This window comes from Enhydra lutris, unplaced genomic scaffold (assembly GCF_002288905.1).
Source record: "Enhydra lutris kenyoni isolate GAN:26980312 unplaced genomic scaffold, ASM228890v2 scaffoldscaffold1, whole genome shotgun sequence".
In the NCBI taxonomy this organism is placed as follows: Eukaryota; Metazoa; Chordata; class Mammalia; order Carnivora; family Mustelidae; genus Enhydra; species Enhydra lutris.
The window spans coordinates 65,143,092-65,155,188 of NW_019154085.1; the positions used below are offsets into that span (position 1 = coordinate 65,143,092).

Consider the following 12,097-nt stretch of genomic DNA (forward strand, 5'->3'; position numbering starts at 1 on the left):
TCTTTATGTTACAGAGTTAGAGATAGCCCATTAACTCACCATGCTTTTATTTTATAGAGAATTAAAGCTGATAATTCTAGGTAAAGCTGTTCTACTTCCACTCAAATATGTCTGTGGTGCAATTCCAAATTAATCCCACCAGCTTCTTAAGCAATGGATTGGGTCAGTCTCTCCTTTGGGGAGATACTCATTATAAATTATTAATTACAATATTCTATATTTCTTTACCATACAAAAGTCTTAACACTTCAAAAGAAAAATGACAATTGACAAGTTTGATATCTAAGGTGATTTTTTTTTTCTAACTACTGAAACATATGGCGGATATCCTTAAACATATAAGCCACATAGTGCTCAAGGCAGAAGAAATACAGTGTCAGTGTTACTAATAAATGGTTATTTACTTGCAGCTATTCTTAAGGGCCCAAGTAACAGGAACCCTTTTGAAACATCAAACACCCACATTCTTGGCTGTTTGGCTATTGAAAGAAATTAGCATTTCATGGCACAAAATAAGATGAAATTAGTTCCCCCTCCTTTCTTCACACCACCATGCCAAAAGTAATGAACATATTACAATGTCTGGAACAGTTCTGCCTACATTAGAAAGGCAGAGATGCTATCCTGTTCAATTGATCCTACTTCAAGAAGAGCATGTTAACTGATTTTTTTTAATGAGTTCACTCGGTACTTTTTATGTTCTGCTTCTATTTCAGGGAGAGCAGATAAGCCAATCCTGAGGATACTAATATATTTTATCAAAATGTATTCACCGGCTTCTTTCTTCAGTACTTTTTCCACATCTATTCGGCATAACTTGGAAATAATATTGATACCTACCTGTAACACGTGTTTCCTTAATATCCTTTACAAGCTAGAGCGAAAGATACAAATGGCTGAATTTAAATATCTTTGCAGAAATCCTACCTGTGAATCTGACCATTTCTGTGTAGATAGTCTAAGCCTTCCAAAACCTCTTTAAGAATTGTTGCTATTATTGCCTCTTCCAGAACTCCATTCTTATGTTCCCCTCTGTTGACGATGTATTTTATGATATCCAACATTGAGCCTAGACAGAAGAAGTGAAAACTTTGTGTAAGCATCTTCGTTAGCTTTCTAAATTGGGCTCCACTATTCAGAAAATTAAGTGGAAGTGTCAGAATGTTTGTTAATTTCACACAATTCCCCCCAAGGCATACAGCTTCATCATGGCCCCAGACCAGAAACCCTACATCCAAGTCTGCGAGAACATTTCCGACGTGAGAAGAATTCTGGGTTAGGAGCCACAAGACTGTTCAGGGTCACCTCAGGGTAATTCCTTTCTCCTACACATACACAACTGGTGACAGGCTCAAAATGGGGTTCGAAATATTTGAAGTGAAAAACAAATGAGGAAGAGGCCAAGGGAGCAAACAGCCATGAACTAACAAGAGGGCGAAGTTCCGATCTTCCTGGACATCTAGAACACAGGTGGGAGGGGAAGGGAAAAACCTATGTTGCCGCTGGACCCCGTCTTATAACCAGGAGTTTCCTTTCCGTGACTCTAGGCGATCTTCATTTTTGTTTACTTGATGGCTAATGGGCTGACTTTCCTAATGAAATAAATACACAGTACTTTCTTACCATAAACAAATTAGTATCCTTGGCACTGTGAGTTCATGTTTCAACACATATGAATTAATATTCCAAACCTCCTGGTCATTTTAAAAGCCATCATTACCTGGGGGTTCAACATTTCTGAAGAGTTAACGAATGGTTTACCTCAGGACCTGAATTTGGCTGCAGGCTCCCTATGATTAACTGAGAGAATTGAGTTTCCCCATCGGGTATTACTACACTAGACTAGCTGCCTGCCCCTCATTAAGAGATTTAAAGTGATAAACTATTGTAAAAGAAAACAAATGCATATTCCCCCTCAGAGAAGCATCTACTTATTCATTGATCCTAAAATGTGTTAATAATCTAGAAAACAAGACTTCCAAAAAATGTTTCATTTTTATCTCGTGAGGATATACCCTACCAGGTGTGTATACGTTCCTGGCCTGCTGAAAGAAAAATGAGCAAGAGTCCACATTTGCCCAGGTCTCTGGGACCTGTGGGAACCCGTTTAAAACCTGTTCTTCTTACCTACAGCCCAGGGAGACTGACTGAATTGGATTCTTTTAAAAAGACAATGACATTTTCTTTCAAGTCCTCAGGCAAGGGGTTAGGGGATATCTTCAAGCTTATAAAAGGTTAATTGGGATCAAAACAAAGACAGGAAGTAAAATCCTCATCTTGGGGATGCCCACAGTCCCAGGTCATCAGAACTTCTCGGTCTCCACAGAGTGGGGGTGGGGGGCTGTTACCCCACAAGAAGAGGCTCAGTGAAAGTCATCTTCCTACCAATATAGGGGCCTCACAGACCCCAGGGGCAGTCCGGACACTCAGACACCACGGTCTGGCTCTAACTGGCGGCCTTTTTCTTTTTTCCCCTCATTTCCTTCTTTTCATGTTTAATTAAAAACCAAAGTAGGCACTCAAGGAAACAATGACTAATAGGATTGACAAGACTGGGAACAGACCCGGAAGCCACTCTCCCAGGCTCCCTGTGGAGACCTGCACTAGCAGACCCAAGGCAATTACAGCATTTTTGTCTGCTCGGTTCTGGGCCTCTGCTGGATCCAAGAGGTTTTTTTTTTAATTAAAAAAAAAAAAAATTTAAGATGCCCCCTCCCCACCCCAGTCAGCCTTCCCTGGAACTAGGTCTGCAGATTAAAATGGGCTCTACAATATAAATTCTGCAGTACCAGTCTGGGCTTCATCCAGGCACTGCAGAACGTTCTCCTCTGCTCCTAAATCATACTTCATGTCTGGGAAAGATGCAGAAGGAGTGAGAGGTGGGGGTTTGCTGGGTGTTACAAAGAAAACCACTTGGGCTCTCTAAACTTCCATTTCCGTGTCTGTAAAATGAAGGTGATAATTCTTGCAGCATCACATAGCTTTTAAGTCAACAGGACCCAGCACCACTTCTTTCCAGTGCTAACAACTCCTATGTAGGTGACCTTGGGCGAGCTGCCTAACTCTCCTCAGCTTTGGGGAACTTTCTGAAAGGCTGGGATGGTGACATCTGCCATTCAAAGATGCTGTCCAGATTCAATGAAATGAGGTAGGTAAATTGCCTTGAATGGGATCTAGCCAGAGAGGAAGTGTTCAATAAAGTTGATGGTTCTCATTACCATTCTCTATCAAATAGTGAGGTTAAAAGATTAAAAGAAAAAATATGGGAATGTCGAAGTGCCTCGTAAGGTAAATTGTCAGTGGCTTTCATAACTTTGGTGACCTGAGGCCAGAGGGAAAGTTCCTCTGCCTTTTCAAAGGCAGATATAGGATGGAAATGGTGCCACTTCGGAAGAACACCACAAGTCAGTAAGTTAGCATGCAGAAAGTTCTTCTCCATTTCAAGGGAAGCAATATTTATGGAGCCCCCACTGGGTGCTGGGTTCAGGAACTGAGAAGCACAGGAGAACTCGCGCTCCCCCGCCAGTCGGCAATCTAATCTAAATCAGCACCGTCCAACACCGCAGCCACGGGTCATCTGCAGTTATTTAAATGGAAGCCGATTAAAATTGAATAGAAAATCGGTGCCTCGGGAATACCAGTACCGCATCATGGATTCGAGGACCTCACGTGCCTGGTAGAAACTGGAGAGCCCAGCTCTAGAACGGTTCCCTCATCTCAGGCTCGGAATGAACAGCACCACAAGAATTCATTACACTGCGATATGGTAAGGACTTGACTGATATTAAAAACAGAATTTAAAGAGGAAGAACTGGTTAACATTTCTGAAGAGAGTGGGGAGGCTGCAGAGAGCACATGACCTGTTCAGACTTCAGCCCCTGGAGAAGGAAGGACAGACATCTAAGTCCGAGGAGACTTGCCCCTGAGGTGGGGAAACGGCGGCCACGGAATGTACTTAGGGAGCCCCCCCACCCCACACCACGAAGTCCGGGTGTAAAAGGGCACAGAGAGTCGAGGCAGTGAAATCTGGGCTTTATTCTCTAGGTAAATGATAAACAAGCAAATCTTTTTAAATACAAAAGGAAGGGGACCAAATTTAAGGTCTTATTCAATAGGCTGGCTCGCACAAAAGGGAAAAAAGAACAAGAACAAGCAAATAACAAAACCTACTTACCTCCACTTAGTAATTTCATGACCAGCCAAAGTTCATCTTTTACCACAAAAGAGGTGTAATAGGTCACTACATTGGGATGGCTGCACTGACTCATGGCTTGAATTTCTTTCTATAAAAAAAAAACAAAAAAACAAAAAAGCAAAAAACATGACATAGTACCATGGGGTAAAAATCAGCAAACGAAAGAGAAGGGAAACCACACCTGAGTACCTGGGCACCTTTCCTACTTAAAAGCATACCTGGGGAGCTGCCTAACCCTTTAGCTCAACAAAGTTACATGAGAACTAACGAATTCACCCTCATCATCAATGTGCTGGAATTGAGACAGGCCTCCAAAGGAGATCATAGAACCCTGTGGACCGAGAAACCAGAGAGCCACTGTGGACCTGCAGAACAGGACAGAGAAACTTCAGATCTGGGCCTATCACCCAGATCACCCCCAAATATGTGGCAGAGAGCCCTGCCACATAGGACTGAGTACCTCCTACCTGTACTGAAGGCCTCGACGGAGAGAGAAAAGACCCAGTGAGTCCTTAAGGACTGGGTCCCATGGCCAGCCTCAACTCCTGTGGGCCTTAGCTCCTCCCTCATCCAAAACTATTTCTATCTCTCAGGACTGCTGTGATGTTGCAAATGAGCAAATACATATGAAAATGCTAGAGCATAATTTTCCAAAGTGCATTTCATGGTTGACAGTCCATCAAGAAAAAAAACAAAAAAGGGAGGGAGACCTGCAAAGTGAGAAGCTTGGGAAATGTCAAGTCCTACATCCCCCTCTAAAACAGCCACAGGGAATATTGGTACTGTCAAAGGCTCTGAGAAGTCCTGTAGTAGATAAATTGTCATAGTTGAATCCATATTAACAATGCAGTTAAATAATGCTTCGTGTGTCACAGTGCAGGAAACACTACTACTAAAGAGAAACAAACTTTCATACAGAGACATAAAACAAGAAAGTCCTGAAATCACACAAATAGGTTACTTCAATAAACCACATTTTCCTAAGATACTCAAGTTCCCCTTGGTTTTGATGTGTCATTTTAAGTTATTGCCAGATTTCTCCTATAAAGCTTCAGTCAAATGCTAACCCTCAATCAAAGGCACCAGACCAGCATAACTGGCTTTCAAGGTGCTGTCCAAAAGCCACAAAAAATGACATGTCATCAAAGAAACCTTATTTATGCTATTATGTATTTATGATGAAAGAAAAGTATTTATGCATCTTACAGATATTTTCAATAATGAGCATCTAGTTAACTTTGAATTCACTTCTAATTTCCTGGCCAGAATATTCCAACTGGAGCTGCGATCTTTGCATATCCAGTTCTACTTGATACTCAAATAGCCAAGACCCTAGATGTCAGATAACTTGGCCAAAATACCATGATGTATATAAACATATATACTAAGGTTTGTATATGTGTTACCAGTGCCTTTTACCAAGGACAAATAAAGAAGAGAATCACTAAGTTTTCCATCTTCATTATATAGCAACACTTTCCCTTTATCATTTCCCCAATTTAACTAATTACAGGCTTTCTCAGTCTGACACTTTTCAAGTCAGCTACTCCTGTCCTTTGAACAAGAGCTGAAACCTGAGGGCCAGTTTCCATCTGTTTCTGGTGTTAGGTTTTGATACCACAAGACGCCTCTGAAGGAGAAATGGAACAATGCTCAGACCAGTCCTAGCTGAAGTCACTACCAGCTGCTCACTGTGGGGACAGACAGTTCACTTGGGAGGCCTGAAGCATTAGTTAGGGGCCTCTCTACACAGATGCCCCCCTTGCTCACAGAAAAGACAATGTTTCCTGAAAGTATGGGTGCTCTGCCCTCTCGCCATTTTACATCCAATGCAAATGAATGCTTGTCTAGCTTTCTAACTCCAAACTGTTAAATCATTAATCAAAATGAACAATAAATAACCAATGAATAATCAGTGCCTATATGAAAGAAAATTCTTCTGCATGGAAGCAAAATTGGGGCAGAGTCTGGAAAAACAGGCTTTCCATATATCACTTTCTACCCAGAGTATCAGGTCTCCAACATTGCAGTGAGCAAACTGTGTGTGTGTGTATTGGGGGTGGGGGAGAGGGTACACACGTGTATGTGTGGGAGCACTGGTGTGCAGGGTTGAGGGAGAGAGGGGAAAAGGAAGAACGGGGGGGGAATGGATAGAGGCAGGGAGAGAGAGAAAAAAAGCTATTTTAATTAACCTAGGAAGAAACTCTTTAAGTAACCTGTGGATACAACTTATCAAATTCTAATACTTTGAAATTTGGAGTCAAAGAGGTACCAGCTGGACATTTACAGGTCCTGAGGATTTAAAAGAAAAACGGGGAAAGGGATACAGGGGCACCTGGGAGGCTCAGTCAGTTAAGCGTCTGCCTTCAGCTCAGGTCATGATCTCAGGACTCTGGGACTGAGCTCCAAGTCAGGCTCCCTGCTCAGTGGGGAGTACGCCTCTCCCTCTGCCCTTCCCCCTGATCAGACTTGCATGCTCTCTCTCTCTCTCTCTTTCAAATAAATAAATAAAATCTTTTTTAAAAAGGAGGTGGGGGACATAGATACTGCCCCTTCTAATATAGCCCAAGGAGCAACATAAGAGCAGATGGAAGAAAAGGTGGGAAACCTCAGGCCAGACTTGCATAGGTCTGACCACCCTTAACCCACATTCTCCTTCCATGCACCCTGACTGTCCCTCTTCACTGCCTGGGCAGGGGGTCCATGTCCCCAGCTCTACACGATCTAATTTCCTGCACAAGCCTCTCCATGCAGTAGAGCCTCTAATGCTTAAAGCCAAGATGGAATCTACCTTAGGGAGAGAGCCCAGCCACTCTGCCTCAGCGTATGACCTGTGCAATCACTGAACCCCCATGATAAATAGCATTTTCACAAACAGTGTAGAAATACACTTAAAGAAGAAAGAACGAGGTGTTCTACCTGCCTATCTAACCTTTACTTCAGTTTATATATAAGCCTTTTGTTTAGCAGTCTTATAGAGAGATGCAAATTTTTACTGTATATATTTATATCTCCACTGTGGTCTGAATGTTCATGCCCCCTGCAAATTCTGTAAGCTGATGGTATGACGAAATGGAGCCTTTGAGAGGTATGTGACTGGGTCTTAATGATGGAGCCCTCATGAATGAGATTTGTGCCATTATAAAGGAGATCCCAAGGAATGAGCTTGCTCTTTCTGCCACACAAAGAAGCAAAGAGAAGTCTATGCTGGAAGAAGGCCCCCACCAGACCATGCCAGCATCCTGATCTTGGACTTCCAGCCTCCAGAACTGTGAGAAATACATTTCTGCTGTTTATAAGCCACCAGATCTACGGAATTTTTCTTTTTCTTTTTCTTTTTTTTTTTTTATTTTATTTATTTATTTGACAGACAGAGATCACAAGTAGGCAGAGAGGCAGGCAAAGAGAGAGGAGGAAGCAGGCTCCCCGCAGAGCAGAGAGCCCGATGTGGGGCTTGATCCCAAGACCCTGAGATCACGACCCAAGCCGAAGGCAGAGGTTTTAACCCACTGAGCCACCCAGGTGCCCCGGAATTTTTCTTATAGCAGCCTGAGTTGATTAACTGCATATGCATATTATTTTTTATATTTTATATTTTGAAAATAGAAATATTTCTTGAACTAAATGTTCTTTCCACAGAACTACATTTTCCATTTCTTTTCAAAATAATAATGATACCTGCTATTTGAATCCTTCCTTGGTAACAGTCTTATCAGTGAAATTATCCAAGCTTTTTCCAATGCCTTACCTTCACTCACAACATAGGCAAAGCCATTTATTTCCAAACATATTCATTTCTCCCTATCTCTAAAAACGACAAAAGTATTGCCCAAAGATGAATAAATGGGTATGATTTAAAAAAAAAAAAAGATTTATCCAATTCTTTCTACAGAACAAACGGGTTCTGTTATTCTATTTCTTTAACTAGGACATAATCCACAGATGCCAGATTTGGAGCAATGCTTCTCAAACTTGAATGTGAACACTGATCACCTGGGGCTGTGTGAAAATGCAGATTCTGACCCAGTCAGTGTGGGGTGGGGCCTGAGATTCTGCATTTCTATCAGCGAACAATACTGACCCTTTAGGTCCAAAAACCAGACTCTGAGTGGCAGAGTATTGTAGAACGCTGACCAAAAAACAAGTTTCTCCTGTAAATGTAAATTCCCCACTTTGTTGGAGGGCACACGAAAGGAAGGATCTCCGTTGGTGGCTGAGAAGGTGATGGGGTCGCTGCCAGAGTCGGGGAGCTAAGCCCAGAGACACCACCTAGCTGTGTATGACCAAAGAATGGGGTAGGAAGCAAAGACAGAAAGAAGAGAGACTCTTATTAAAGCGGTTTGAATTTCACAACTACTGGAAAGGGTAAAAATTCAAAGGGAGAGAAAGATGTGAGGTCAAAGTCAGAAGAACTTAAAAGAACTCTGCAGTCCAGGCAACACATTTGCCAAAACTACAGTCAAGGACTAGAACACAGTCACTCCCCCTCAGAAGTCTCGTGAAGTAAGACAGACACACAAGTGCCCAACTGAGCTAGGACTCAGGATTTAATCTCCCCTGTGAGAAGCTGGATCTGCTCAGGCAGCTTCTTCTGAAACACATCACAAATGAAATTTCACAGGAGTGGGAAAACGGGCCTAAAACGGGAGAGCAAGAAAAAGTCCTTCCCATCTGCCAGAACTCAAGCGGCAGCCACAGCAGCATCCCTCCACTGGGAGCCGAGTGGGCGGAAGACAGATCCACCAGGGGCACCCACACACCGCTGCTGGGCCAGCCGGACCAAATTTGCCCGACCTGGGCATGCCACAGGCCTCTCGTGTGGGATACCCCAGGCTTGGGAGGCTGGGGGTGGGGCGCAGAGACACAAACAACACAGAGTTTCCTACCACAGAATATCCTGGAAATCGGATTGCTTAGGAGGAAAAAAAAAAAAAAAAACTACCGAAAAAAAAACAAAAACCGAAAAAATGAAAATAAAGTGCGATTAAATATGTTGGTGGGTATTTTCTAATACTTCTATACGGCCTCTGTTCCCCCTACCACCATCAAAAAAAAACCTTTTTAAAAAGTTTCTCCTACAAATAGTAGAGGACAAGCAAGAACTGGGATTAACAGGGGTGGGACCCAGCAGAAGCCACTTAAAGAAGGGCTACACTCAAAGACCAGGAAGGCTGGCTGGGAAGTGTGGATGAGCCACTGGCCAGCCCCATTACTGGCACAGGTTATCCCGTAGCCTTGAACCGCAGCCTCCTTTAGTAAGAGGAGATTACTAATGACATTTGCCTGGGATTTTTGTGAAAGAAGTGAAATGAGAGCTATGCAAAATGCCTAGCATGTAACACAAACGCTAAAAGCCAGGCTCTCCATGTCTCAGTCCCCTCTTCGAGGGTGACAGGATCACTTCTCTCAAGTGTCCTCAGTTACTAAGATTCAAAGTGGCAGAGACAGCCACGGGCAGTAGCGCTCACCTTTTCCTACGGAAATATCACAGAAGGCACCTGCGCATCCTGCTGGCTCTAAGAGCTTCTGCAACGTGTGTACCTGTCACTGGGCCATGAACTTGTGGCTTTATTTCTGACTCTACGTTGTCTCCACCTGGGGTTCTCCTAAGTATTTCACCCTGTATTTAATTTATCCCACCCTGTCATACTTCAGGTGCGATGATGGTACACTGTCTCAAACCCTTCTGGGATAAGGAGTCTAAACATACCCTTATGCAAAGGGTTCAAAACACAAGGCACAGGGCTACCTGGCTGGTTAGGTCAGAAGAGCCTGCAACTCTTGATCTCAGAGTCATAAGTTCCAGCCCCACACCGGGGGTGTAGTGATTACTTAACAAATAAAATCTTTAAAAAATAAAAATAAAAAATCACAGAGCATAGAAAAGAGTTTGGAGATCTAAGAATGAGGAAAAGTTCAAGCCTAGTTTCTTTTGTCCCTAAAACCAGCAGAGATTTACAAAGCACTGACAGGAAAGAAATTTCATTAGGGAAAGGAACAGTTTCAATGGCTTCTGAATTCAAAATATTCAACTATACTTAACCAAATTAGCATATTTTCACAGCTTATGTAAATCCTAAATAGATTCTTTTTTATCTAATATCAGTGGCAAAATACCCTCCTGGGCTTTAGTTAGGAATTAAACCTCTCAACCTTCAACATCACTTGTGGTTAAATCTGAGGAGATGCCATTTCTAACTTTATTCTCTAGCAGTGGTTTTCAACCTTGCTTGCACATTGAAGTCACCTGGGGAGCTTTAAAAAAAAAAAAATACCAGTGGATCCTAGCCCCAGAGATGCTGGTATAAATTGGTTTAGGATAACAGGCTGGGAGTAAAATCTTTCAAAAGCTCCCAGGTGAGTCTAATGTTTGGCCAAAGTTGAGAACCATTGCTTTTGAGCTCAGGGCTGAGAGATGAGTCATTCCTTCAATGAAACGCTGAGAGAAAGGCACACAGCCACGCTGAAACTTAATCTAAAAAGGAAAAAATATGTGTGATTTATAAATACTACTGTATGTAACATAAATTTCCAAATGCAAGAGATAACCAGATACATCTTTAAAGTATATGCAACATCCTGCTGGCATTTAAAGAATTCTTTAAATGATGAGGATAATCGTGTTAAGTAAAAACACTTTCAGTGGGGCGCCTGGGTGGCTCAGTGGGTTAAGCCTCTGCCTTCGGCTCAGGTCATGATCCCAGGGTCCTGGGATGGAGCCCTGCATCGGGTTCTCTGCTCAGCGGGAAGCCTGCTTCTTCCTCTCTCTCTGCCTGCCTCTCTGCCTACTTGTGATCTCTGTCAAATAAATAAATAAAATCTTAAAAAAAAAAAAAAACACTTTTAGAAAGTTATTCTCAGCTTGCAATTCCATAACATCAGCATCATAATGAAGGGTAACCTAATCCCTATGCAAAAATAGCCCAAAACTGTAAGTGGCAGAATTAAAACAAAAACCAAAACCATAAGCCTCAGTGATACCAAATGTCAGCCACGAAATGGAAGATTGATAAAGTTCTTATAAGAGAGATGGATTTCTTTGGACTGTCATTTTCAATCCCAAAAATATCATTAGGAGGCATTTTAATTATAAACAAATTATACATCTTATGTGCAGCAAACTCTTGCCTCTTTTGGGGTAAGATTATCAAGTGGGAGAAACCTCCTCAAGACAGAAGAAGTCAAATATTTCGACATATACACCTTACCAACGAATCAACCAATGTTCCTTGCCATTTAGTTTTGCAGTTGCTTTCCTATGACTTGGTAAGTATCCAAGTACAGTCCATTGAAGGCAGGATTAGAAATGGGAAGTCTAGGGGTGCCTGGGTGGCTCAGTGAGTTAAAGCCTCTGCCTTCCGCTCAGGTCATGATCTCAGGATCCCGGAATCAAGCCCCGCATGGGGCTCTCTGCTCAGCAGGGACCCTGCTTCCTCCTCTCTCTGTCCCTGCCTGCCTCTCTGCCTACTTGTGATCTCTGTCAAATAAATAAATAAAACCTTAAAAAATAAATAAATAAATAAATAAATGAAAAGTCTAGATATTTAATTAATTGTGGAAATAACCAAACCAAAATAAAGAAGATAACAGAGGAAAGAACAAAATCATCTGTCTCAGCCCAGGCCAACAACATTTTCCAGAAGTCCATGTGCACGGCAAAGGTGAGGTGTAAAAAAGTAAACAATATGTAACTGAAGTCGTATGCGATATCAGCGTGTTTTTCCCCATTTTCTCCTACTCTGAAAATGAGTATGTGCTGGGTCTCTTTGTTACTGAACACGTAGGCCAGAAACGTGTGTCCCTGCAATATTCATTTCTGCTTACTCTTTGGGAAAAAAGTGAGGTGTTAACTATTTTAGCAAGCCATTTCTAACAAAATATATAAAAACACTGAAAAGTAAA

At 42.2% G+C, this 12,097-nt stretch overlaps 1 protein-coding gene across 1 annotated transcript in view; it reads right to left on the bottom strand.

Moving 5' to 3' along the window:
• LOC111145371 (serine/threonine kinase 39) overlaps window positions 1–12,097 on the bottom strand; it is a 297,684-nt gene that overhangs the window by 218,009 nt on the left and 67,578 nt on the right. Inside the window, exons 3-4 of the mRNA XM_022500240.1 lie at window positions 4,175–4,283; window positions 928–1,069 (exon numbers count right to left, since the gene is read on the bottom strand). Of these exons, the coding sequence (XP_022355948.1) occupies window positions 928–1,069; window positions 4,175–4,283 (251 nt within the window). The remainder of the gene's footprint in view (window positions 1–927; window positions 1,070–4,174; window positions 4,284–12,097) is intronic.